The sequence below is a fragment of the Neofelis nebulosa genome, chromosome 6, assembly GCF_028018385.1.
Source record: "Neofelis nebulosa isolate mNeoNeb1 chromosome 6, mNeoNeb1.pri, whole genome shotgun sequence".
NCBI classification, from domain to species: Eukaryota; Metazoa; Chordata; class Mammalia; order Carnivora; family Felidae; genus Neofelis; species Neofelis nebulosa.
This window is the reverse complement of record NC_080787.1, coordinates 44,417,603-44,444,068: the sequence shown is the minus strand read 5'-3', so window position 1 is coordinate 44,444,068 and position 26,466 is coordinate 44,417,603. Positions and strand designations below refer to the sequence as shown.

Sequence of the window (26,466 nt, the reverse complement as noted above, 5' to 3'; positions counted from 1 at the left end):
AACAGAACACAGCCTGGCCTGTCGGGAAGGTCTTCAGTGAGCAAGCACACTTTTGTGTATAGATGATACCAGGCAGCAACCACCAAGCAGGAGATGACACAACTACATTTCCTCCCAATTATGCTCAACCTTAGGAAGAAGCTATGCAAATTGTCCTCTACCTGCACAGCTGGCTGGCCAGGAGATGATCCAACTACCTTTTCCTGCTGTGGCTGTGCGGTTCCTAAGGACACCGGTATAACTTTGCTTCCAGAATCCTGCCCTATTAGAATGAACACATAAGACAACAGAAACAGTCAATCGGGCCCCTTATATCACCCCTAGAGGCCAATGGATGTGGGTTACTGAATGTTCTGAGAACGATTTCTTTATCACGAATGCTTGCTCTGAGGAAGGACGGTGGGAAGTACACTTATCTGCAGAAGCCCTAGCGGCAGATGTCAGGATTAGTAAAGCCTACGTGGTAATAAATAGAAAGTAGATACATAAATCAATGGGAATAAATAAAAGCTGCCAGTGCTACAGTTTCGAATTATCGAAGGTCTGAGGAACAGGCCTCGAGCCAGTCACTACGGCAGTATTACTGGACAGCCAGCCAGGATTACGACACCCCAAAATGCTCACGAACGATGTAAGGGATGGGAGGCCCAAGCAGGAGGCTGATTACAAGTGTTCCTGCTTTTGTCTTTTTCAGTATTTACTGAGCAGTGCAGGTATTCAAAGCTTTAGAAGGAACGGAAGACATAGCCCACAATATTTTTAGTCTTGGCGGGGGGGGGGGGGGGATTCCAAATATATATAAATAAAGTGACATGAGGATAGTTACAGAGTCCCTTGTGCCATAGGACACTGGATTTTGTTGTTTCCAAGCGGCACATTTCCCACCAAATTAAGTGTGTCATAATTTAATTAGAAGTGCATTTTGTTTTTCTTTCTTAGTAGTGTATAAAATGAAAGTGGGGATTGCAACATGGTTTATCATTCGGGGGGAAAGGAGGCAGAGGGAATGGTCAGGGTGGGGAGGAGGCTGAATGGGAAGGGCTACATGCAGGGTGAGGGGTGGGAAGAGAGTGTCCTCTGGATTTGGGGAGACAGGGGACGGCTGAGGGGAGATTACTGTGAAGGCTCCTGACCTGGCAGTGCGGTGTTCAGGAGGCCAGGGATCTGTGCTTGCCTCAGGCCATCTGTGGTCTTGGAAGCGGATATGGGGGAAGTCTGATTCAAACCTTTTTTCTGAGCCTGCGAAAAATATTGCCAAGAGGAAAAGTTAATTTCATGACTAAAGGCTGTAACAGATTCCTCAAAACACCAATTAGGCCAGTTAATGCCTAGCCGGCATCACCGTCAGGTTAGATTACAAAACAAAAGCAGAGTTTTCCGTCACTCTCCTACCACGCTGGGAGGACGCAAGCAGCGCCCTTTAAAACGCTACAGGCGAGCCGAATTTTCTCAGTGCCATTCACGGGGATGCTGAGTTGATGCCAGACTGCTTTCTTGCCCCGGGACTGTGGTGTCCAGACACAAAGGCAGAGCCAGAAGCTCACTTTCTATCCGCAGTAATTTTCTAGCCTGCAGGGACTATGATCCCAACTACCAGAACCTATGGGGGCGGGGTGCTGCACGGACTCTGAGCACCTGGTCAGGGTCCAAGCGCCAGCCCCAAACCTACTGTGAGCACGCACTGCTGTGTAGATGATCTAGAGTACGTGTCACCCCTGCCACCGGTATGTCTCCCGTTCGCATCATGTCAACATCAGGGTGATGTGCTTCTTTTCTATAAATGAGGACATGAACTGGATGAAGTTTAGGGACTGACAAGTTCCTTGTAGCTCTAAAAAGATCTGTTATCTCTATGATCCATTTAAAGGAAGATGATAAAGGGCTTTTAAATTACTCTCAGTTTTTGGGGCGCCTGGGTGGCTCAGTCGGTTAAGCGTCCGACTTCGGCTCAGGTCATGATCTCACGGTCCGTGAGTTCGAGCCCCGTGTCGGGCTCTGTGCTGACAGCTCAGAGCCTGGAGCCTGTTTCAGATTCTGTGTCTCCCTCTCTGTGACCCTCCCCCGTTCATGCTCTGTCTCTGTCTCAAAAATAAATAAACGTTAAAAAAAAAATTAAAAAAAAATAAATTACTCTCAATTTTTAACCTTCTGTATCATTACTGCTTCATAGTGCAATAAGTTTTCAGAGTTTTTTCTTCAGTTTTTTATTCTCTATTCTATCAGTGGATTGAGAATTTAGTGCAGCCATCCCCACGGGGGACTTAAACTATGACCTTGGCCTGATTAAAATGTTCCCACCAACCATTCATGTGTGGGCACTCACACAGTCTTTAGCAATGCCTGACCATTGGCCAAGCAAGTTCATGCTGACATTTCTATTCTAAGCGATCAATTATCTATTTGGTTCTCTCTTCTAATACAAAAATGGAGAGGGATTTCTTTTTAGAGCTATACATCCTTTTTGTGTCCTTAGTGTTTATTTATTTATTTTTGGGTGACAGAGAGAGAGAGAGAGAGAGAGAGGGAGGGAGGGAAGGAGGGGCAAAGAGAGAGAGAGAGAGAGAGAGAGAGACAGAGAGAGAGAGAGAGAGAGAGAGAATCCCAAGCAGGCTCCGCACTGTCAGCGCAGAGCCCAACGCAGGGCTTGAATTCACGAACACTGACATCATGACCTGAGCTGAAGTCAGATGCTTAACTGACTGAGCCACCCAGGTGCCCTGAGAGAGATGTGACATCACCCCAGAAGGAAGAGGTCACTACAAAGTTGGAAATGGTCACCTTGCTCATCCTTCCATTAGCAGGGAAGGTCAGACCTACACCATTCTACGCAGACAGCTAATACATTTTTAGTAACAAAACCCAGAGGCGAAATTTTCCAGTGTTCACAGCATTTCACCTAGAACATAACTCTGCTCTCCTAGTGTTGGTAGCTGTCCACACGGAGGACACTGGGGTTGCGGGGAGGTCTGGGGAAAACGGTGAGGACCCTCTCAGATATTTCCAGGGGAGGAACACTAAGGGCCACCTTGAATAAAAAACAAACAGATAAAAGTTGGGAAAATGTGGCTTCACAGGGCAAGGCTATATACTACATGGAACTCTGAACTAACCAGACCACCAAGAATAGATGGACCAGAATGAATATGTTCCAGTGACCGCAGTCCTTACGGTAGTGCTGTTAATACACAGTTTGGGAATTTTTCCCAATGTGCCTAGTTCGCACGAAACAGAAGAATGTCAGTCATCCTTACTGCTTTAGCGTATACAACTTTTTTTAAAAAAATAAAAATGGCATTACCCAGCCTGATCTTCCACCTTACTTATCAGACATGACCTAAAATGATTCACAGTTACTAAACAGATGAACGAAACAAAATTCCTACAGCAGCACCTGGGCGGCTCAGTGGGTTAAACATCTGACTCTTGACTTCCGCTCAGGTCCTGATCTCATGGTTCGTGAGATCGAGCCCTGCGTCGGGCTCTGCACTGGCAGCTTGGAGCCTGCTTGGGATTCTCTCTTTCTGCCCCTCCTCTGCTCATGTGCTCTCTCTCAAAATAAATAAATACACATTAAAAAACAAACAAACAACCCCCCTGCATACATAAGCGATAAAACTATACAGCAAAGCAAGAAAGAGATCACCAGGAAAGTCAGGAGAAGGGCTGTGGTTCGGAAGGCATATAGAGGGGGCTGGTTTCTGGGGCTACTTGGCAATATTCTATTTCTTGAGTGGTTATGTGGATGGGAATTTGCTTTTGAATTCTTGGTTAACTGTTCGATCATGTCTTCCACATTTTTTTCTAAATGTGTGCTCTTTCACAACACAGAAGAGTGAAAGGGAAAAGAACCCAGAACAACCTCATGTCCAAGCCTGAAAATCAAAGTACTGTTGTGTCTAAAAACAAGGAAACTGAGGCGCCTGGGTGGCTCAGTCGGTTAAGCGGCCGACTTCGGCTCAGGTCATGATCTCACGGTCCGTTGAGTTCGAGCCCCGCGTCGGGCTCTGTGCTGACAGCTCGGAGCCTGGAGCCTGCTTCGGATTCTGTGTCTCCCTCTCTCTGACCCTCCCCCATTCATGCTCTGTCTCTCTCTGTCTCAAAAATAAATAAACGTTAAAAAAAAAAATTTAAAAAAAAACAAAAATAAGGAAACTGTCTGAAGGGGACCCTCTCGTTTAAGCACATGTTGGAGTGTTTTGTAGTCCCCTTGCCCACCTGTGTGGGTGCCAAGCATTGGCATCAGTGCGTTTTCATCTTACCCCTGCCTGTGTCCTCAAGTACGCCTTCCCTCAGGAGGAGGACGGTCACTCCAGTTGTCCCACTGTGGGGTAATTGCACAGGTTGGGCTGGGGCGGGTAGGGCCAGGGTGGTGTTAGAGTCAGAATGCATGGGGGGAGCCTGGCCTGGGCCCTGCAGTGGCATAACCTCAGTCCAGCTGGTCTGTATGTTCAGAAAGCTCCGTGCCTTAGGGACCACTCTGTCTCCAGAAGTTCGCCGCTCGCTCCCAGTCTACATATTTTCAGGGCCGGACTTTGGTCTGTCTGGGTCACTGCTGTATTCCCGGCACCAGAACGGGGCCAGCACCACAGTGAGCGCACAGCAAACAGTTATTCAGTAAACTGTGTGAATGAATTCCACTGCAGTGTACGTCACGGGGGTCTGTCCCTCCTCCCAGCCCCCCCCAACCCCTCAGGATCCATCACCTTTCTCCTGTTCCCCAAAACTTCAGGCTGCCCACAACTGACCATCTTTTCCAGAAGTGAAATTTACCACCTGTTCTGTTTCCTGAACTCTTAGAGAAGCCTTGCTCTTTAAATACATTTTCTTGACAAACAGACTGTTTAAGGATACTTTGTTGAGAACTTGGCTCTAAGAAATCTGCTAACATCAGTATACATTTTAATGCTTTAGATCCTATGGATTATCTTTGATATCATGTAAACATACAGAAGAACCCCAACAAATCAAAATATTTGATATGTCAACCTCCCCTTCTGGGGTATACTTTGAAAGGAACCAATTACAACCTAGCAAGACAATATTCACCTAACAACAGGCATTTACTGAATGAGGGAGACCACTGGGGGGCTCTGTCCAGCCACACTCCCCTCTGGGAATTGTCCTATTGCTACAGAAACGGGTTGGAGCCAGGAAGGTTGGAGAAGACACAAAGGTGTGTTACCTGCCAGAGGCATTGAGGGTTAAACTTTAGGAAAGGAAGGAGCACTTTTTCTTCCGTCTAAAAGTGCCAAGCTTGGGGCCCCTGGGTGGCTTAGTTGGTTGAGAGCCCAACTCTTTTGATTTGAGCTCAGGTCATGATTCCAGGGTTGTGGGATTGAGCCCCATGTCGATCCCATGCTCAGCATGGAGCCTGCTTAAGATTCTTTCTCTCTCCCTCTGCCCCTCCCCTGCTCTTTCTGTAATAAAAATTTTTTAAATAAAATAAAAGTGCCAATCCTGCCAATGGAGCAGTTTATCCACCCAGAGGGGTACCTTTTTCTATTTTGGCTCAGAGGGGCACTTTTTCTTAATTTGAACAAAGGTCCTGTATACAGCAGTAGAGGCCCTGTATGGTCACTTCATGTCACCCATGGCCCTGCTCCTCTGGCTATGGCTTACTGAGCCACAGTGGGTCATTAAGCTTCTGCTGGGAATTTTGAGTGGTGGTGGGGAATGGATACCCAAAGGCAGTGGCTCTCAAATGCAGGTTTATAGACTAGCTGCATCAAGATCACCTGGGGAGCTTCTGAAATACCAAGTTTCTGGGTTCTAGCCACAAGATTCAGAAAGCCAATGTGGGCTTAGGAATTTAAAATTCTTCTCTGTCTCAAAAATAAATAAACGTTAAAAAAAAAAGGGGGGCGCCTGGGTGGCTCAGTCGGTTAAGCGTCCGACTTCGGCTCAGGTCACGATCTCACAGTTCGTGAGTTCGAGCCCCACGTTGGGCTCTGTGCTGACAGCTCAGAGCCTGGAGCCTGTTTCAGATTCTGTGTCTCCCTCTCTCTGTCCCTCCCCCGTTCATGCTCTGTCTCTCTCTGTCTCAAAAATAAATAAACGTTTAAAAAAAAAAAGAATTTAAAATTCTTGTATTTATATATTTATTTAATGTTTATTCATTTTTGAGAGAGAGAGACACAGAGGATGAGTGGGAAGGGGCAGAGACAGAGAGGGAGACACAGAATCCGAAGCAGGCTCCAGGCTCTGAGCTGTCAGCACAGAGCCCAACGCGGGGCTTGAACTCACAAACTGTGAGATCACGACTTGAGCCAAAGCCTGACGCTCAAGTGACTGAGCCACCCAGGCACCCCAGGAATTTAAAATTCCAAAAAGCTCTCTTGATTCTTAGGCACTGCTAAGTTTTGGAAACCACTGCATTTGCATCGGAAGCCGGCCTGAGGAGGCCATTTTGGTGGAGAAGAGTGAGAGAGAACAATGAAGGACAGATAAAAAGCCACGCTATCTTGAACAGGCTGAGGGAACAGCAGAAAGCCTGATTTCTGACCTTATAAGGAGCTACACTGGACTTCCTGAATGTTCTCCTTTTTTGCTAAATGTGTTAGGGTGAGTTTGTTCGTTTTTTAGAAAAATTTTTAATGTTTTTAATGAGAGAGAGAGAGAGAGAGAGAGACAGTGCTTGAGTGGGGGAGGGGTAGAGAGAGGTGGGGAGACACAGATTCCGAAGCAGGCTCCAGGTTCCAAGCTGTCAGCACAGAGCCCGACGTGGGGCTCGAACCCACAAACCGTGAGATCATGACCTGAGCCGAAGTCGGACGCTCAACTGACTGAGCCACCCAGGCGTATGGTGAGTTTCTGAGAGTTGCAACCCAAAGTACCTCGATGAAGGCACCTGGGCGTCGGCTGTGTACAGGGCACCATGGTCAACCACAGAGAAGGCGGCCGAAGGACACCAACACGGTCTCTGACCTCTGGGAAGTTCACCATCCAGAACTAACCCAGGCCTACCCCAACACGGCTCATCAGCATACTGTAATTATGGCCTCTATCCTCAACTGGGCCCTCACGCCTGTGTGGTCCTTTCTTTCTCCCAGCCAGCACCTTTGCTCATTTTCCACTGAACGCTATTTCACTGTCTTCAAACCCGTAAGCCAGGTGCAAATGCGTTCAACTCTACCACCACAGCTACACCCTTCCCTGCATCCCCACTCGACCTTTCCTTGCTTCTGTTGTTACAATGGCACAGGCATCCCTCCTCTTTACTACAAAGAATCCCACCAGTGCCCTGGAATTCATGTCCATCTCCTTCCCATCCAGCTTTGAGAAAAAAAGCTCAAGCCTTTCCCGTATCCTAAAAAACGAATTCCCTCGGCCCTACATCCTGCAGCTTCAGTTACCTTCATCTTTCTGAATGTTATGTGTGCTCATGACCACACCTTCCAGTCTCTCCCTGGTCTATTTCAATCTTTCTGGCTTCCACAACCGACACTCCATGGAAACAAGTCTTACCAAGGTCAGCAGCTGCCTCCTCATTGCTAATGCTGTCAGAAACATCCCAATCCTTACCTCCCCTGGCTTCTCAGTGATGCCTCACTCTGTGGACCTCTGTCCTCCTGCCTGTAACATTCTCTTTTCTTAGCGTCCAGAATGCTGGACCCTATTGGTTCCTCCTCTCTGGAATCTTCTGAGTCTCATCTGTGGACTCTTCTTTCTCCTAATCTCCTAAGTAGCAAGGTGCCATGGGTTCTCTTCTGGCCACTTTTTCTTTATTCACACACTCACCCTGATCCATTTCATCCATTTCTACCACTTCACTTACAATGGATATGGTGGTCAGTCTCATTTGCGTCCACATTTTGGTCCTGTGCTTTGGTATAGATAGCTGTTTATCATACACTTTGGTTGTCCTACAGGTTTTCAGGCTTGGCAAACATACCCTACACTGAACTCATAATTTCCCTTCAAACCACAACTCCTTCTCATGTTCTCTATCTCAGTGAACCTGGTGTCACTGTCCAGAGTGTCATTCTTATCTCTCTGCTATAGCCAGTCAATCAGAAGGTCTAACCTAAGTGTCTTCAAACCACTCCATTCCCACAATCTCTAGTGCCACCAGGCTAGTGTAAGTCTTCAGTATTTCATGCTTAGATTATGACACCAGCTCCTTAACGTGCCAGATAAAGGTCCTGTATGATTTGGTCCTTGCTCACCTTTCCTGCCTAAATCTGCTGTATCTCATCTGAACTTGCTTTGCTGTCTCCTCAGTATCACGGTCTCTTCTCTCCCTAGGCTTTTGCACTGCTGTTCCCACTGCTGGAACATTCTTCGCTCAGGCCCTTGCTACCTGGGTAACTCTTCCTTCCCTTAGTAGGTCTCCGTCAGAAGTCACTATCTCAAGGAAACCTTCCCCAACCATCCCATATGGGTTAGAGGTGTCTTTCTTGAGCCTGGAGCTCTGGATTACTTACTTTTTAAAAATGTTTTAATGTTTTTTTTTTTTTTTTTTTTTTTTTAATGAAAGAGAGAGACAGAGCATAAGCAGGGGAGGAGCAGAGAGAGAGGGAGACACAGAATCCGAAGCAGGCTCCAGGCTCTGAGCTGTCAGCACAGAGCCAATGTGGGGCTCGAACTCATGAACCGTGAGATCATGGCCTGAACTGATGTTGGACACTCAACCAACTGAGCCACCCAGGCAGTCTGGTAGACTGGTAATCTGGTATATTACTTCTACCGGAGTGTCTAAAACAGTGCTCTGTGCTCTGTGGCTGTCAGCTTATCTGTCTGCCTCCTGCTCTGCAACTGACTGGTGTAGCCGTGGAGGTTCTAAAATACTGTTGAAGGCAGGAATGAAGGAAGGAAGGGAGGAAGGAAGGAAGGAAACATTTAACACAGTAAGTGATTATGCATCTGTTGAGCAGTATGAATGAAAAGTGCAGAGAAGAGATCTGGGGACACTGGAAAAAGGCTTCACTCTTTTAGGGGCTTTGGGTGGGGGCCTGAAGGACAGGATGCATTTCTACCTGTTAGGAAAGCGTGTGTAATGAATGCCCACGTCAGTAAAGACATGGGGCTCACAATGAGTCTGGCCAGTCAGGGAGGTGGGGAGGAGGGGTGAGCCTCACTAAAATGGAGGGTTTTCGACTAGAGAAGCTTAACTAATGGCCAGGGGGTTGTATTTTCTCCTGTGGCGATGGGGAGTCTCAGGTCACCAAGCAAATGTTTTAGGAAGATTACTGTGGTGGAAATCTGCCTTTAGGAAGAGGCAGAAGGCAAATCAATCACCCAGATAATTGCTACATTTGTCCACGTATTAGGGTCAGATTGGGCCTTGGAAATCATCTAAACTCAGTGGTTCTCCACCCTGGTTGCTCTTTAGAATCACTTGGGGAGCTTTTGAAAAATGCTGATGCTTAGAGTCCTTTCTCCAGACCGTTTAAACCAGAATTTATGGAGGAGAGGCCCAGGCATCCATATTTTTAAAAAGCTCCCCAGGTGATTTGATTGCATAGCTAGGATTCCTCATTTTAGAGAAGAGAAAATTAGGGCTCAGAGAGTTTAAGATGCAAACTTAGTTCACAAAACCCATCCCTGGCAGAGAAGGACCTACAAGCAAGCTCTGACTGCTAATCCAACTCTTGTTTTCCCCATTACATTGCAGTCCCTCTTAAAGTCTAGTTCAGGGCAAGGATGCAGAAAAGGAGAGAAACAGAAAAGAGTACAGTATAGCCAGCTAGCAGGTACAGTCTGCTTCTCTAAGCAATTTGGCCATACTCTGAACCTCTATCTCCTAGACTGTGAAGTGGAAACAGTATCTACTTGTAGCCCCAAGGTAAGGATTATCACTAATATGGAGAGCCCCTGGCATGTACCAGTTGTCAACAATATGATCGTTATTTTTGTTACTATTGGAAAGAATAGATGTGAGACCTTCAAAGACCAATCTGTAGGATTTAGTCATTAAAAGTATAGAAGGAGAGGAAAAAACACCTAGATTTTGAAGTCTGGGTGTCTGAAAATCCAGTGGTTCCACAGTAAGGTTGTCAGGCTGAGCTGGAGGGAAAGAAAAGCAGGGAGGGGCAGGGAGGGATGGGGAGGGGGGGGGGGCTGGGTGGTCACTATGGCAACCAACACCCGCAAGCATGGTGGGTGCTGCCCTGGAAGAATTTACAAGCTACTAAATCTGCTAGTGATCTGCGGAGATTTGGACTTAAATTAACATGTTTACTTGTGTTTGGCAGGTTAAACTGTTGTAAACTGCCTCCTTTAATCACTGACTTTTGAATATTAATCTGTTTACAAGAAAGTTTAAATCCTGTAAATTATTCTCTGCATTCAGGGATTTCAGTTGACAGGACTCTTTGGAGAAATGGTTGATTCTAGGTCTGAGGTAATAGGTTTAGGTAATCGGAAGACATGCCCACAGCGTCTTGGGCCACGAAATTCTCAAAGTAGATGCGGCCGTGTCGAAAGTATAGAAGCCGTCTTTAGCAGGCCTCCACTGACCACATTTGGGACACTTTAGGCATCAAAAAGAAAAATAATGAAAGCAACAGAATGCAACATTAACTACAAAAAGAATGCATGATCTTTTAGAGACAGGCACTAAACTATCACAGATGAATTTCTATGTCTGGATTAGCCTCACAATGATGTTGGGAAGGGGGTGGGGGAATTTAGCTGGGGATGGATGAACAAGCACAGCCATGAGTTGGTAAGCACTGAAGCTTATTGTGCACAGGGGCTCACTGCACTATTTTGTTTACTCTTGTTCATGTTTAAAATCTCCCATAATAAAATGTTTAAAAATGAATGCAACTCCCCCCGCCCCAGACAAACTGAGTTCATAGTGTTATTCAGAAAAAGAGAGAGAGAGAGAGAGAAGGAAAGAAAAAGTTTTGGAAAACTTTCTTTCTGGAAAAGTCCCAGCCAATAACTATAGATAGGAGAATACAATTAGAAAATCCCCATTTTGCAACCACTGATGTAATTAATATTCCGGTGAAGCTCAGAGTCTCAAATCACTGGATGAGAGACTGGGAAAGAGGATAGTCACAAGGTCCCAAAGCACCATCCTGGAGATCATTTCTGCTTTACAAAGGGAAAAAATGTACCTTTGAATACCTGGAGGAGAAAAAACCTAGCAGAAGCCACCCTAGCCAAGTGATCACACCAATAATAGGACAGCTCAACATTCTGTGTCTTGCCGAAACTGTTTAGCCTGACTCTGATCGTGAAGTCACAATCAGAGACCGCCACACTGAGGCCACTCTACAAGACAAATGATCTGGGTTGCTGTGGACTAGAGATGTGACAACAGATGATGTCAGTGCTCTGTGGATTCTGGAATGAAACACTGTTGTAAAGGAAATTATTGGGTCAACTGGAAAAAATCTGATACAACTGCAGTGTATTAATGTTAACTTTTTGGGTTGTGATATTGTGGCTGCGTTGAAGGCAGCCCTTTGTTCTTATTAAATAGCTGGTGAAGTATTCAGGGGTAAGGGGTCATGACATTTGAAACTTTTCAAGATGGTTCAGAGACAAAAGTGTGTGTGTGTGTGTGTGTGTGTGTATGTGGGTGGTTGTGGGTGTGTGTGTGAGTGTGTATGTAGAGACAGAGAAACACAAGACACACACAGGTGAAGCAAATGTTGCAAAATATAAACAACAGATGAATCTAGGTGAATGGGTTCACTGTACTCTTCCAAGTTTTCTGTGGGTTTGGGAAGTTTTCACAATACAAAAGGTGGGGTGGGGACTTAACTTCACTCTATAAGAAACTGGTTACATTAGTTGCCTGCAGGGAACTGGATGGCTGGGGGACAGAAGGAGGGAAATTTTCACTATAGTATATACCTTTCTGTACTTTTTGGATTTTAAACCAAATACATGTATTTTCTATGCCAAAACCAAATAAAATTTATATTTAGAAACTTACTCCTCTGTAGAGTTAACTCTTACAGGATCAAAACTTGCTGAATTAAATTTCCCTAAATAGACAAACATGGAAGGTCCCTGGGAATGGTGTTGTTATTGTTGTTGCTGTTTTTAATATTTATTTATTTAAGTAATTTCTACACCCAACGTGGGGCTTGAACTGACGACCCTGAGATCGAGAGTTGCATGCTTTTCTGACTGAGTCAGCCAGGTGCCCCGGTGTTTTTGTTTATTACAACATTCTATAAAGTAATTTATACAGAAATTTTACACGGAAATTGTAAAGTAAAAAAGAGAGTCACTGTTAAGTGTTCCTGGATGTTCTGGGGGTTTAAAATTTAGATAACACCTCAACATTACTACGCGGTCTCCAAGGCTGTGTCCTCCTTACTCCAATACGCCTGATGCAACTGACCTAGTTCCCAATACTTTTTGGCATTAAAGGTCACAAAAAATTACTCTGGAGCTGCCAGTGGAGGCTTCTTGTTACCTCTGGATAACTGAAACTTTTGGGACTCAGACAGGCTTTTTTTTTCCTTATCAAGGCATTATTTGTTACACAGGGGTTAAAGAGAGATCATGCCGTAGCTGATTATATATCATTAATAACAGCAAACATAAAACAGATCAACACATACTGATATGAAAACAATCCTCAAGTTACGGAATTAAGTAAAAACACCCATGGCGTGTTGCAGAGTTAAGCAGACGTCTGCAGTTATTTGTGCCCGTCCATAATGCGTAGAGGCTCTCTCAGGGAGAATACAGAGAAAGAACCTAGACGCGGTGGCAGGCTTTCAGAGAGAAACTTGGGAACTGGCAGGAAGACTTACTTTTCACTCTCAACTCTCTTGGAACTGTTTTTAAGTTTTTACCAGTTGCACATTTTACTTATTTTTTTTTAAAACATTTATTCATTTTTGAGAGACAGAGAGAGAGGGAGACACAGAATCTGAGGCAGGCTCCAGGCTCTGAGCTGTCAACACAGAGTCCGATGTGGGGCTCAAACTCATGAACTGTGTGTGAGATCATGACCTGAGCCGAAGTCGGGTGCTTAACCAACTGAGCCACCAAGATGCCCTGCACATTTTACTTATTTTTAAAAATGCAGGGGCGCCTGGGTGGCGCAGTCGGTTAAGCGTCCGACTTCAGCCAGGTCACGATCTCGCGGTCCGTGAGTTCGAGCCCCGCGTCAGGCTCTGGGCTGATGGCTCGGAGCCTGGAGCCTGTTTCCGATTCTGTGTCTCCCTCTCTCTCTGCCCCTCCCCCGTTCATGCTCTGTCTCTCTCTGTCCCAAAAATAAATAAAAAACGTTGAAAAAAAAAATTTTAAAATGCATAAATGTTTTGATAAATGCTGTCCAGATATCATGTCTCCTGTGTGGGGCAAGATTTTAAAACTAGAAGAAAGTGAGAATAATCTATAAATCTACTATCTAGAGAACTGCTGTTAATGTTATATTGTATTTCTTTCTAATGAATTTTCTGGGTGTTTTATAAGCAAGAAGGTTTTCTGTTTTCTAATTCAACATATTGTCTCTCCCCATCATTTTTCTAAGAGTGAAAACAAATTATTTATACATTTATTAAAAAAATTTTTTTTTAAGTAAGCTCTACACCCAATGTGGGGCTTTAACTAATGACCCTGAGATCAAATTTCGTATGCTCTACTGACTGAGCTAGCTAGGTGCCCCTCTTTATTATACATTTAAATGCACGTTTTAAATATTTCAAATTTAAATGTACACTTAAAAGATTATTTTGTAAGTCTTTCCCCAAATCTTTAAGTTATTTTTTGAAAATATTTTATTTTATTTTTTTAAAGATTTTCTTTTTTGGGGGGCGCCTGGGTGGCTCAGTCGGTTAAGCATTCGACTTTGGCTCCGGTCAAGATCTGATGGTCCATGGGTTCAAGCTCTGCATCGGGCTCTGGGCTGACAGCTCAGAGCCTGGAGCCTGTTTCAAAATCTGTGTGCCTCCTCCTTTCTGTTCCTCCCCCACTCACTCTCTGTCTCTCTCTCTCTCTCAAAAATAAATAAACCTTAAAAAAAATTTTTTTTAAAGATTTTTTTCTTTTTTTTAAAGTAATCTCTACACCCAATGTGGGGCTCAAATCTACAACCCTGAGATCAAGAGTCACAAACTCCACCGACTAAGCCAGGCAGGTTCCCCTCGGAAACATTTTAAATAGCTGCATAGTTTTCATCACAGCCAATCATTCTTCTATTATTAGACATTTTTTATTTTATTTTTATTTATTTTTGAGAGAGAGACAGCACGAGCAGGGGAGGGGCAGAGGTGGGGGGATAGAGGATCCAAAGCTGACTCTATGCTGACTGCAGGAAGCTCGATGTGGGGCTCGAACTCACGGACCCTGAGATCATGACCTGAGCCGAAGTTGGACACTTAACTGACTGAGCCACCCAGGTGCCCCTAGACATTTGGGTTTTTAGAAAACTTTTTAGCAACCAAAGTATAGAAGAGTATCTACAGCATGCTATACTTGAATAAGAAGGGAAGGGTGGCGGGCACCTGGGTGGCTCAGTTGGTTGAGTGTCTGACTTTGGCTCAGGTCATGATCTCCCAGTTGGTGAGTTTGAGCCCCACATCGGGCTTGCTGCTGTCGGTGTAGAGCCTGCTTTGGATCCTCTGTCTCCCTCTCTCTGCCCCTGCCTTGCTTGCACTCTCTCTCTCTCAAAAATAAATAAAAACATTTAAAAAAAGGAAGGGAAATTAGACATACCACATTACATATATTAGCTCATTTGTGTAAAAATAAATGTAGGATAAATAACTAGAAACGAATGAGATCAGTGAATACAGAGGGGGCCGAGAACTGGCAGGAGAGGATGGAGGGGTGGAAGAAGGGTGAAGTGAGGTGCTCAAGGTATACTTTCTGCAGAGCCCTGACTTTTGGGGCCATGCTAATGGGTCACACTTTCAAAAGAAATGAAATAGATATAATCAATAAGGGTGGTGGGGAAAGACTCCTACAATTAATAAGCAGGACTATATTTCAAATGAATAGCATAACTACACCAAGGGAGGAGGGAAAAGCACTAACCCAAGTAATTTTAGAACAGTATTTTGACCATATGCCTTTAGGCTAAAGACAGAACTGTAGACTGATGCTGAAGTCTCATTAGTAGGTTTGTTTTTTCATGGTGGTATGGGGTAGCAATTCTGAAACCATTTTCTGTGTACTCTAGGATTGAGCAAATAGATATACCTATATCTATATATCTGTACCTATATACCTATATCGATATATCTGTATCTATATATCTATATCGATCTATCTATATATCTATACCTACATATCTATATCTATATCTATATCTATATCTATATCTATATATCTGTATAGATATATCTATACCTATATATACCTATATATCTATATAGATATATTGTGGAGTTGCCTTTCTCACTGTTAGAAAAGAGGAAACATGGAAGATGTTTGGAAATGGAAAAGAAAGAGAATTGAATAATGAACCCAGTGGTCCTGGATTAGAATAGGAAGTATCAATAGGAGCTCATTGCTTTTAATACAGATTGATATATAAATAGCTACAGATGTTGGGGGTGTGTAAATATATATAAGTCCCAGGTCAGTAGCAATGAACATGTAGTGCTCAGGTCATAGTTTCTAAATACTGCTCTCCACTAGAAGGAATGAGGCTCCTTAAATGAATGATTGGTTCCAGGGCAGAGTCAGGAAAATAAAAGATAAACACGGAACATCTTGTTTTGCCAGAAATTAAAGAAAGTGCTCAAGGCACAATGGAAATGTGTCAGAAGGACCAGCAGCCAATTTGGAGGGGTGCCCAGTGGCCATCAAAGTAACTTGAGCATCAAGAAAGTGACTACAACAATTTATAACCCACTGAGTAAAATAAGAACCTCTGAGTCCATACTGATATAAACAAACATGTAAGTAAAAGAGGAAAAGGAAATGCTTTCTTAGAGAAGAATGCCAACAATTAATGTAGAACATATGATGGAATCAGAAAATCTCTATTTGGTGGCCATCACAGCAATAGCAGATTCCATAATAATGGATTTGGTCAGGAATTATCAACGGAAACTTAACGTATGTGCAAGTTTGATGAGTGACTGGATACCTACACGGTGTCAAAGTATCTCCTAGAAGAAACTTATTAAGAAGCATCGGACACCATCTTAAGCAAGTGTTCAAAGTTTACACCACCAGGAATGGGACAAATCCACATGATGATGATGTATCATTTTTGCGGCAGTCCTATAAAAAATGTATGACCTGGATCTAATCATGAGGAAACGGCAGAGAAATGTGAATTGAGGGACATTCTACATAAAAATTGGTTTATGGGGCGCCTGGGTGGCTCAGTCGGTTGAGCGGCCGACTTCAGCTCAGGTCACGATCTCGCGGTCCGTGAGTTCAAGCCCCGCGTTGGGCTCTGTGCTGACAGCTCAGAGCCTGGAGCCTGTTTCAGATTCTGTGTCTCCCACTCTCTGACCCTCTCCCGTTCATGCTCTGTCTCTCTCTGTCTCAAAAGTAAATAAACGTTAAAAAAAAAAATTAAAAAAAAAATTGGTTTGTACTCTTCAAAAATATCAGGGTCATGAAGGACCAAAAAAGATGGAGAAAATGTTCCAGATTTAAAGACATGATGACACAATTAGACAGTGACCCTGGACCATAAAAACAAAACAATATAGTTTTCCCCCTTTCGCTGTAATGGGCATTCTTGGGAAAATCAACTAAATCTGGATAAGGTCTGTAGATTAGGTAAAAATGCTGTACTAATGCTAATTTCCTGGTTTTGATAACTGTACTACCTATGGTTATGTGGGAAAATGTTTCCATTTTTTTCTTTCTTTTTTCTAAAATATTTATTTATTTTTGAGAGAGAGTATGTGAGTGGGGGAGGAGCAGAGAGCGAGGCAGACACAGAATCTGAAGCAGGCTCCAGGCTCTGAGCTGTCAGCATAGAGCCCGACGCAGGGCTCAAACTCACCAACTGTGAGATCATGACCTGAGCTGAAGTCGGACGCTTAACCGACTGAGCCACCCGGGCGCCCCAAATGTTTCCATTTTTAGACTGAAGTCCAAAGTATTTAGGGCTAAAGAGGCATCATGCCTACAATTTACTCTCAAAATTGTGTGTGTGTGTGTGTGTGTGTGTGTGTGTATGGCGGGACAAGGGGAGAGAAAGAGGAGGATAAAACAAATGTAGTAAAAAGTTAACATTTGGGGAATCTTGGTGAAGGGTATATGACAATTCTTTATACTCTTCTTGCAACTTTGACTTTTCTAGAAGTCTGACATTATTTCAAAACACACCCACACACAACCTCTGACACTGAAAGTAATACACTGAATGTCCTTGATCATAAATAATCTTTGTTTCCCTAGGACTCTTAGTGGAATGACTAAGTCAAAGGTATGCAGTTTGAAAACTATCGATGTACCCAGCACGGAGAAGTTTTTGAGTACATCTAAATATGGAGGAGGGGCGCCTGGGTGGCTCAGTCAGTTAAGCGTCCGACGTCGGCTCAGGTCTGATCTCACTGTTTGTGAGTTTGAGCCCCACATCGGACACTGTGTTGATAGCTTGGAGTGTGGAGCCTGCTTCGGATTCTGTGTTTCCCTCTCTCTCTGACCCTCTCCTGCTCATGCTCTGTGTCTCTCTCTCTCTCAAACATAAATAAACATTAATAAATAAATAAATAAACATGGAGGAGCAAGACAGTGGAAATGGAGGATGAAACAGGGTCGACCACAGAGGTGAAAGTGGGGTGTGGAGCTGGAACTACGGACAGTGCTCAGGATGAGCGTGAATTAGAAGCTAGAGGAGGAATTCAAGGATCCACAGATAGGGGTTCAGGACCAAAGCTGATGACATTTGAGACGATTTTTAGAAACATAATCCTTCTGTGGGTTTACCAACTGCCCACGGTAATTTTGGATCCCTCCCTCTGTATACATCCCTCCCGTGCAGGGCAGTTACCCACTGATGAATCATACTGAGTCCCTGAGCCTTTCTGACTGACACCCAAGAAGCAGTCACAACGTCTCCACCCAGTCCATAGTTACATGACCTAGCGGCTTACTATATGATGTAAGTAAATAATCTACCATAAGCTTTCATTTTAAATGCCTGTCATACATTTCATCAAGTATATATATTAATTGGCTCTCATTGAGTATTTGCTATTTGCTGTTAGGGACTACGTTAAGTGCTTCGTGTGGATTATCTCATTTAATCCGCCCAATAACCCAATGGGAATATATGTCCATTTCACTGATGAAGAAAATTATGTCTACAGAGGTAAGTTAAAGTAAGACTTGCTCTATTGTCATAAAGCTTAGATTAAAATCCATAAGACTGACTCTAGAGCCCCACTCCAAACCACAGTGCTATGATGGATGAAAAATATTAATTAAGGGGGTGTCTGGGTGGCTCAGTCAGTTGAGTGTTCGACTCTTGATTTCGGCTCAGGTCATGATCCCAGGGTCGTGAGATCGAGCCCTGCATTGGGCTCCTTGCTGAGTGTGGAGCCTGCTTAAGATTCTCTCTCTCCCTCTGTGCCTCCCCTCCCCCCTTGCTCGCACACACACTCTCTCTCTCTAAACTAAAAAAATAAAATAAAAAGTAAAAAACAAATCTTTTTAATTAGGAAGAAAAAAAGGCAATCAATCACAAGTTGAAAATTGTTAGTGAAAAAAAAAATTGTTAATGAGGGGCGCCTGGGTGGCTCAGTCGGTTAAGCTCAGCTCAGGTCATGATCTCACGCACAGTTTGCGAGTTCGAGCCTCACATAGGGTCCCTCGCTGATAGCGTGAAGCCTGCTTGGGATTCTGTCTCTCCTTCTCATTGCCCCTCTCCTGCTCTCTCTCTCTCTCTCAAAATAAATAAATAAACTTAAGAAAAAAAAAAGAGAGTTGTTAATGAATAAATTGGGAGTTTAGGATGAAAATTATATTCTGTGAAATACACATTCCATTTTCCTTTTCTGGAATCATCCCAACATTTGTGCGATAAAGCAAATGTACCTGACAGAAGAACTGCTGCTGGGTTCCCGCTCCAGGGGTGTTACTGAAGGTGCTGGTAGATTTGGAAGAAGAAACTGGAAGACGATGAGACGCACTGACCGGTACTGGAGTCCTGTTTGGCTGGGTCAGCTGATCTCCCGTGAAGTTTGATCCTGATGCACCCGACTGAACCGCAGACCCAAGACTAGGATGGGCAGTGCTGGATGAGCTGACGACAGGGAACCGACTAGGTCCTGACATGTTGGTCACCGAGGGCATGGTGGTGAAGCCAGGTCTCCCTTGGGACACGCTGCTCTGCCCAGGTGACAGGTGTAATACGGTTGGTGACGCTTGCTGCAAGGGCATCTGTCCACCAACAATCTGAGGAGAGGCATGATTGACAATCACTGGGCTTCCAGAGGCGGCAAACGTTTGCCCAGACACCAACTGGACGGCGGCATTCTGGTTGTTCAGCATCTGTCCAGAATATGGTTGGTTGGTCCTGAGCATGTTGGAAGAGTTTCTGTTCAACATGACATGCTCTGAGGCCACCTGGCCGGAGATGAGCTGAGAAGGTTGAGTCTGAAGCAGTTGCCCATTTATGGTCTGGACATGATGTACCGAGTTGGAACTGACAGAAAGGCTTGTGGGTATGAGGAACTGACTTTGGGGTGTGTGAGGCTGGCCCATGGGAGAATGAATAACGATACTACCCCCAGCGCTGCTCACTGCCTGTGAGGTGACTGGTTTCCTTGTGTTCTGTTGGTTTACGATGTTCACAGACATGTGCGGACCAACTACGGAGCCCTGGGGTGAGCTGGCGGAGGCAAAGGAGATCCCTTGTTGAACGTGGTGCTGCTGTATTCCCAAATTGTTCACATTGTACGTATTCTGCTGACCCATCTGGATAGGCTTTGGCTGGATATTGATCGGGACTTTATTTGAATTTGGTGCAAGACCCCTCTGTATGATGATGTTATGCACAGGTAGAGACGTCTGAAAATTTGTGCTGTTAAATGGAACGGTAACAGGCTGTGCTACGGGACTGGAACTGGAGCTCCCAAACAAGGAGTTGCCATTGGGAGTCTGTCTGTGAACCAGGAGTCCTCCACTCACATTTGATGGGGCTTGCTGCCCGCTGCCCTTCAATATGATTTGAGATCCGTCTAGGTTATTAATAGTCATCATGGAGGGTTGATTACCAAATGAGCCAATTAGCTGTATCTGACCCGAACCGCTAATCTGACCGCTATTAGACAGATGCTGGCTGGGCACACTGATCCCCACGTGTTGCATAAAGCCATGTTGCACCCCCACCGTATTGCTTGCAAATGATGCTCCAACAGGCACGTGAGTCACCCCTATAGGCTGCAGCGTCTGACCTGAGTAATTCGAAACATTAGAAGCCTGAGTAAACGATGCTGATGAAGAAGGATGAAGCTGGGCTTGTGCAAACTGTTGGCTTGAACCTATACTGGCGTCCAAATATGCCTCTTCTGCCAATGTCTGTTCAGTGATATTGGCCTCCTGCAGGGATTTCTGAAGAATGTCGAAAGGTTGGTCCTCACTGAGATCGGGAAGAGGAGAAGACTCAAGTTCATCTTCAAGAAACTGAAGGCTACTTGAAAGTGGCAGTCCATCACTGGGCCCTTCTCCAAGCTGGTTGCTTACAGCTTTGAGGGATGACTTAGGATCAGCATTCTAAAAAACATACACAAGTATGTTACCTGGCATATCCAACCTTTGAAAGAAGCTCTTAAAACAACACAACACAAACCTCACTTTTGAATAGAATAAAGCCTAACAGGCACAGCTCTTCAAAGTGCTCAGCTTATTCTGATACTGAATTTCCTTCGTGATGATGTTTAACATGATTTCTGTAAGCGTACACATTCAGCGCTCTGGTAAATTAGTTCATAGAAAATAGATACATAACAGGATCATACTGATGACCACCTGGAGTTTAGCTCCATTTTTTCAGATACTGACAAAGGTTTTATTTTTCAGGACTGCTCCCAGTCCAGGGCTTGAGTGAGACTCTGCCCAGGGTGTGTAAGTATCCAAGAAATAGCCATGTCTAGTCCTTTGCACAACAGGAATCTAAGTGAATTTTGGGAGTTCTGGGTACTGTTCTGTTAGAGGTCCAGAAGGTATCCCAGATTCAGCCCTGTCATTCCGGGCTTCTCAGAACATGTCTAGTTCTATCCCTACCACCCCAGGCAAGACCAGTCCAGATGAAAACAAGCTTCCCACACGAGTGAGCGGTCATTCGATTTCTTAGAAGGAATCCGCTTATTACGCCGCTTTCAAAACGATTTCAGTGTCCTATTCAAAAGTAAAAGTCCATCAACATTTTAGTCATCAGGCACCCGCTTGTGTGTTAGTTTCTGTCCTTAAGGAATCCTTAGGAATGGGCATTCCAACTAGAGACAACACAGGCATATGAAGAGAAACGAACGTGATAAATAAGATATACTCCACTGTCTAGCAGTTTTTCTTGGGACATGTCAAAATTTATAAAAGAAAAGATACGGAATCCACAGGTAGGGATAACACAAATGTACTTCACACTACTGAACTTAAAAATGGTTAAGATGGTAAATTTCATAAGTATTTTAATGCCACTGAACATTTAAAAAAAAGATGAAGAAAAAAAATTAAAAACAGGTCAATGCAACCTTGCAAAAGTGTAGAGATTCTCATAGATGATGGGAAGAACTAGGCAGAAAACCGAAGACTAGATCATTTGACCCTCAACCCTCAACAGTTGAGGCAGGACCAATGTGGTAGGAATTGAGGAGTCCTCCGAAAGGAAATGGGGAAAGCAAATGAAAGCAAGGAGATGTTTTTTTTTGTGGAACAATATCTAGACAACAAAGGATATCTCCTGAATGGTCATACACAGTTTAATGTTTTTACAATGTACAAATTAACAGGCCATAAGTTTAAACGGCCATCCTTGAAAAATATTTCTACTGAAAAAAATAATTTCTACCTCACCTCCCATGATGTAATAGAAATTCCCAATAAATACATACTGGCAGTCTGAAAAGTCAGAAGTCATACTCACACGGAAGGGGGAGAGTTGGTAAATAAAAATCATTCACATCAAGGGACAGGCTAAATATCTACCTTATGTGCTTAATGGCACCACATAAAATTATTACTCGTTCAGAATGAATTTCAAAAGTGCTACTGATTCACAAGCCTTACAGGAGATCAGTGTTGTAACTTCAAAGCCACCTGTAGCATGTGGACGTGTCATACATCCTATGATCTGACATAACTTACACACACTCAGACACGTGAAAGAACTCTGCACTCCCAAGGGCTTTCTGAATACCATTCCATGTCATAGATGAAGGAAATAAAGGCCCTGATGATAACTTAATCTTTATTGAGCACTGTACCAAGTAATTTCCCTGGACTAGTCAATTAATGTTAACCAACCTAGGAAGTAGTTCTGTTATTCTCCTGGTTTCATAAATAAGGAAACTGAACTCTATAGAGATTTAGTGACATATCCAAGGTGACAGGGCTAGGAGGTGGCAGAGTGAGGATTCACACTTGGGGCAGTCTGACTCTGGGCTACCATCCATGATGGAAGAAGGCACTTGATTAAGATAGGCTTGAATGTAGTCATCTGGACATAGTCTGTAGGCAGGACTTCCCTCTCCCCCAGGTCAGGTTTCTTGTCTGGGCACTCCTAGAGCTTGAGAATATGGAATCCAGAATTGGTGATCTGAGGGAGAATCCTAGCTCTCCAACTCCTGGCTGTATAATTTTGAGCAAGTACTAACCTCTCTGTGCTTTAGTTTCCTCATCCATAAAATAGAGATCATAATAGAACCTACTTCTTGGAGTTATCACGTGGATTAATGAGGTTAATCATGCTAAACGGTTGGTGCCAAGAACATACTAAATGCTCAGTAATTTTCAGTCATTAATTTTTTTTCTCGTTTTAAGATGAAAATGTTTGGTAAGTAACGACAATGAAGAGTAATTTCTTTAAAGCTATGTAACAAGTCCCTAAACATCCTAATATGGCTTTCTTAGGTTATAAGTCAGGAAAATGGCAAAGTAAATCTCATATAGTTTATCTTAATTGACTAAGTTAAAGGAGACAATGTCAACACCATTCGGTACATTTCCTTCCATGCCAATTATAAGAGACAAGGTAATAACTCCCATCAGGATCCAAAGGCGATTGAAGCCTCCGGACACAAGGCAGCAAGGAGGGAGAAACACTTGACCACTGAATTCAGCTTCCAATACTCACACTGGAGTTGGCGAAAATTGAATTTGAATTGGCTGCAGAATATCCTGTGCTAGTTGAGTCATCATTGCTCTGCAAAGGTACAAATTCAATAAGGTGATTACTTTAACTGTAAAGAAGGAACAAAATTTATATCTGTGATGTTCTAAGTATTACTTACAGATTTATTACTAGGTCCGTGTAGAAAATAGTTCAATGCTTGTGGGTCTCTGGAAAACAACAACAAGGAAAGGAAATCAGCAAATAAATACATAACCTGTATTTAGGATTCATTCTCACTAAGGTCAAAAGAAAATGACATAGCCTGAGTAAAATTCTCTCCCTGTTTTTAAACGATTTTATTAGTTTTTTTGTTTTGTGGGTGTTTTTTTTTTTTAGTTTATTTATTTATTTGGAGAGAGAGAGAGAGAGGCAGAGAGAGAGAGAGAGAGAAAGAGAGAGAGAATCCCAAGCAGGCTCCATGCTATCAGCACAGAGCCTGATGTGGGGCTCAATCTCATGAACCATGAGATCATGGCCTGAGCCAAAATCAAGGAGTTGGATGCTTAACTGACTGAACCACCAAGGCGCCCTTATTAGTTTTTTGGTTTTATTATTGATTTTCCTGATGTTGTTCCATTTCCTATTATCACTTATTTCTGTCTCTGGGATTTGTTAGAAAGTAAATTTAATAAAGGATAACCTAAGTATGAACCCTATCATATCCAAATATCTTTGTTAATCTATGTTGATTATTTATTTATTTATTTATTTATTTATTTATTTATTTAAATGTTTATTTATTTTTGAGAGAGAGAGATAGAGCATGCACATGAGAGCCAGGGAGGGGCAGAGAGAGACAGAGATCTGAAGTGGGATCTGTGCAGACAGCAGAGAGCCTAATGCAAGGCTTGAAGTTGCAACCCGTGAGATCATAACCTGAGCTGAAGTCGGATGCTTAACCAACTGAGCCACCCAGGTGCCCCTTGATTTTTATTTTAAAAACCCACCCCGCTTTTTTATTTTTTTTAATATGAAATTTATTGTCAAATTGGTTTCCATACAACTCCCAGTGCTCATCCCAACAGGTGCCCTCCTCAATGCCCATCACCGACTTTCCCCTCCCTCCCACCCCCCATCAACCCTCAGTTTATTCTCAGGTTTTTTTTTTAATTTTTTTTTTTTACATTTATTTATTTATTTATTTCTGAGAGACAGAGAGAGACAGAGCACAAGTAGGGGAGGGGCAGAGAGAGAGGGAGACACAGAATCTGAAGCAGGCTCCAGGCTCTGAGCCATCAGCACAGAGCCCAACACAGGGCTCAAACTCACGAACTGTGAAATCATCACCTGAGCTAAAGTCAGACGCTCAACCCTGAGCCACCCAGGCACCCCTATTCTCAGTTTTTAAGAGTCTCTTATGGTTTGCCTCTCTCCCTCTCTAACTTTTTTTCCCCCTTCCCCTCTCCCATGGTCTTCTGTTAAGTTTCTCAGGATCCACATAAGAGTGAAAACATATGGTAACTGTCTTTCTCTGTATGACTTATTTCACTTAGCATAACACTCGCCAGTTCCATCCACGTTGCTACAAAAGGCCATATTTCATTCTTTCTCATTGCCAAGTAGTATTCCATTGTATATATAAACCACAACTTCTTTATCCATTCATCAGTTGATGGACATTTAGGCTCTTTCCATAATTTGGCTCTTGTTGAAAGTGCTGCTATAAACATTGGGGTATAAGTTTAAATTTTAGGTAATCTCTACTCCCAATGTAGGGCTTGAACTCATGCCCCTGAGATCAAGAGTCACACGCTCCACTGACTGAGGCAGCCAGGTGCCCCCAAAACCCACCCAATTTTAATATGCTAGCTTAGTAGGTTGTTTTAGTACGGCAAACCTCACACATCTGATTCACCCTGGTTCTGGAATGAGCATCTTACCCAATAAGATCAAGGAGACACGAGTCGTCGTCATCATCCATGACAACTACACAAAAGGAATAAGAGAACGCTGGTTAGAAAGCAGATTAAAGCCAGTCGTGCCAACGCAACACAAAAATACACTCTATACTTTCCTAAATAACTGTGTAATTCATGGAAGCTTTTTCTTTAACTGCTTGTTTTTAATGGGAGTTTTTTTTTTTAATTTTGTGGTTATTCAAGAGACTAAATATTCAATTTAAGTTGTTTTTATTGAACACAAATCCTTAACTTACAAGTCAAAAAGGAATCTAGATAAATCAAAGATAGCTGGCGGCAACTCTTCCCACACAGATTCCCCAAAGGGACCGTAAACCAGGAACAGGAACTTCCTCAAAACATATCGTGCAAAAGGGGAGAAAATAGTATTTGTTTTAGAGAAAAATCTCATGCATCCAAGAGGTGTTTGAGTTTTATGACCGAGTGTTTCCAAACACGGTGAGCAATGTGGATTTCTTGCCATAGTTTGGCTCTCTTTACAGAAACAAAAGCCGGTTCTCCCTACTTTTCTGAGACAGAGGAGACACCATAGCTCCAGGCTGGACTGCTACAGGCTTTGGTTTTGGCTTTGCCCCGGAGGTCCCAGGTTCCTCCCCCAGGAGCAGCAGCAGCACCGCCAACCCTTCAATTCCAAACAATCTACATCCCATCACTGGAATCTTTAAAGTGGAAAATCTCAACCCTCAATTCACCCCCGGCTCCCAGCCCCCAGCAAGCTCCCTGTCTCCCCAGCCACCGCCAGCATCAAGCTCAGCCTGCGCGGTGACTGTGCTCCGGGCTGAAATGGTAACAACCGGACAAATTCCAAGAGCAGTTCTCCCCCTTTCTCGTCCCTCCCCCGAGATCCGGTAAACTTACACTAGTGATCCGACACCTGGCAACACTGCTTCGCACCCATTTCGAGCCATGCGTGGAATAATTTACATCACGGAATGCCGGGGCCAAGAGTTCTGGAGCAGTTGGAAAGGGCAGTTGTGAACGGCAGTTGGACGGAGGAATGAAATCCTGAAGAGATGCCCAGAAGAGGGACACGCCCGAAGAAGGCAGAAGGGATCATTTCTACTCAGTGTTTTTTCCTTGGTTAAAACTGCCATCTCCTCTCCAGCTCCCCCAGACCTCCCATCCTCTCAGTCACGAGGCCAGACAAAAGTATAAAACTGGCTCCTGCCACATGGAAGGAAACTTGCTCTCCCCAGGAAGGGTCTGGAAGGGGTAAGTATCCCCCAATGTGAGACCTTCCCGCGGTGGGGAGGGGGATTTGTTCAGGTGCTGAATGGCCTGGGGGTGACGAGCAGGTGTCTGAGTGGAACTCTGGTGGAG

The 26,466-nt window shown here is 43.9% G+C and overlaps 1 protein-coding gene and 1 long non-coding RNA gene across 8 annotated transcripts in view; one reads left to right on the top strand and one right to left on the bottom strand.

Moving 5' to 3' along the window:
* Positions 1 to 26,466, bottom strand: part of BICRAL (BICRA like chromatin remodeling complex associated protein) — a 112,116-nt gene that overhangs the window by 15,053 nt on the left and 70,597 nt on the right. For 3 of the 5 annotated variants that reach the window (XM_058733983.1, XM_058733982.1, XM_058733985.1), the window contains 6 exons: positions 25,108 to 25,153; positions 23,346 to 23,394; positions 23,189 to 23,257; positions 18,931 to 20,610; positions 1,134 to 1,239; positions 162 to 262 (listed from right to left, as the gene is read on the bottom strand). In XM_058733983.1, coding sequence (XP_058589966.1) covers positions 162 to 262; positions 1,134 to 1,239; positions 18,931 to 20,610; positions 23,189 to 23,257; positions 23,346 to 23,394; positions 25,108 to 25,148 — 2,046 coding nt within the window. In that variant the 5' untranslated portion in view covers positions 25,149 to 25,153. Of the gene's footprint in view, positions 1 to 161; positions 263 to 1,133; positions 1,240 to 18,930; positions 20,611 to 23,188; positions 23,258 to 23,345; positions 23,395 to 25,107; positions 25,154 to 26,004; positions 26,135 to 26,466 lie in introns of those variants that run through there. The other 2 variants (XM_058733984.1, XM_058733986.1) reach the window with 2 other exon arrangements.
* The window catches only part of LOC131514235 (uncharacterized), a 32,024-nt gene continuing 31,798 nt past the window's right edge, over positions 26,241 to 26,466 (top strand). For all 3 annotated transcript variants that reach the window (XR_009262993.1, XR_009262992.1, XR_009262991.1), the window contains exon 1: positions 26,241 to 26,358. This is a non-coding gene — a long non-coding RNA (uncharacterized LOC131514235). The remainder of the gene's footprint in view (positions 26,359 to 26,466) is intronic.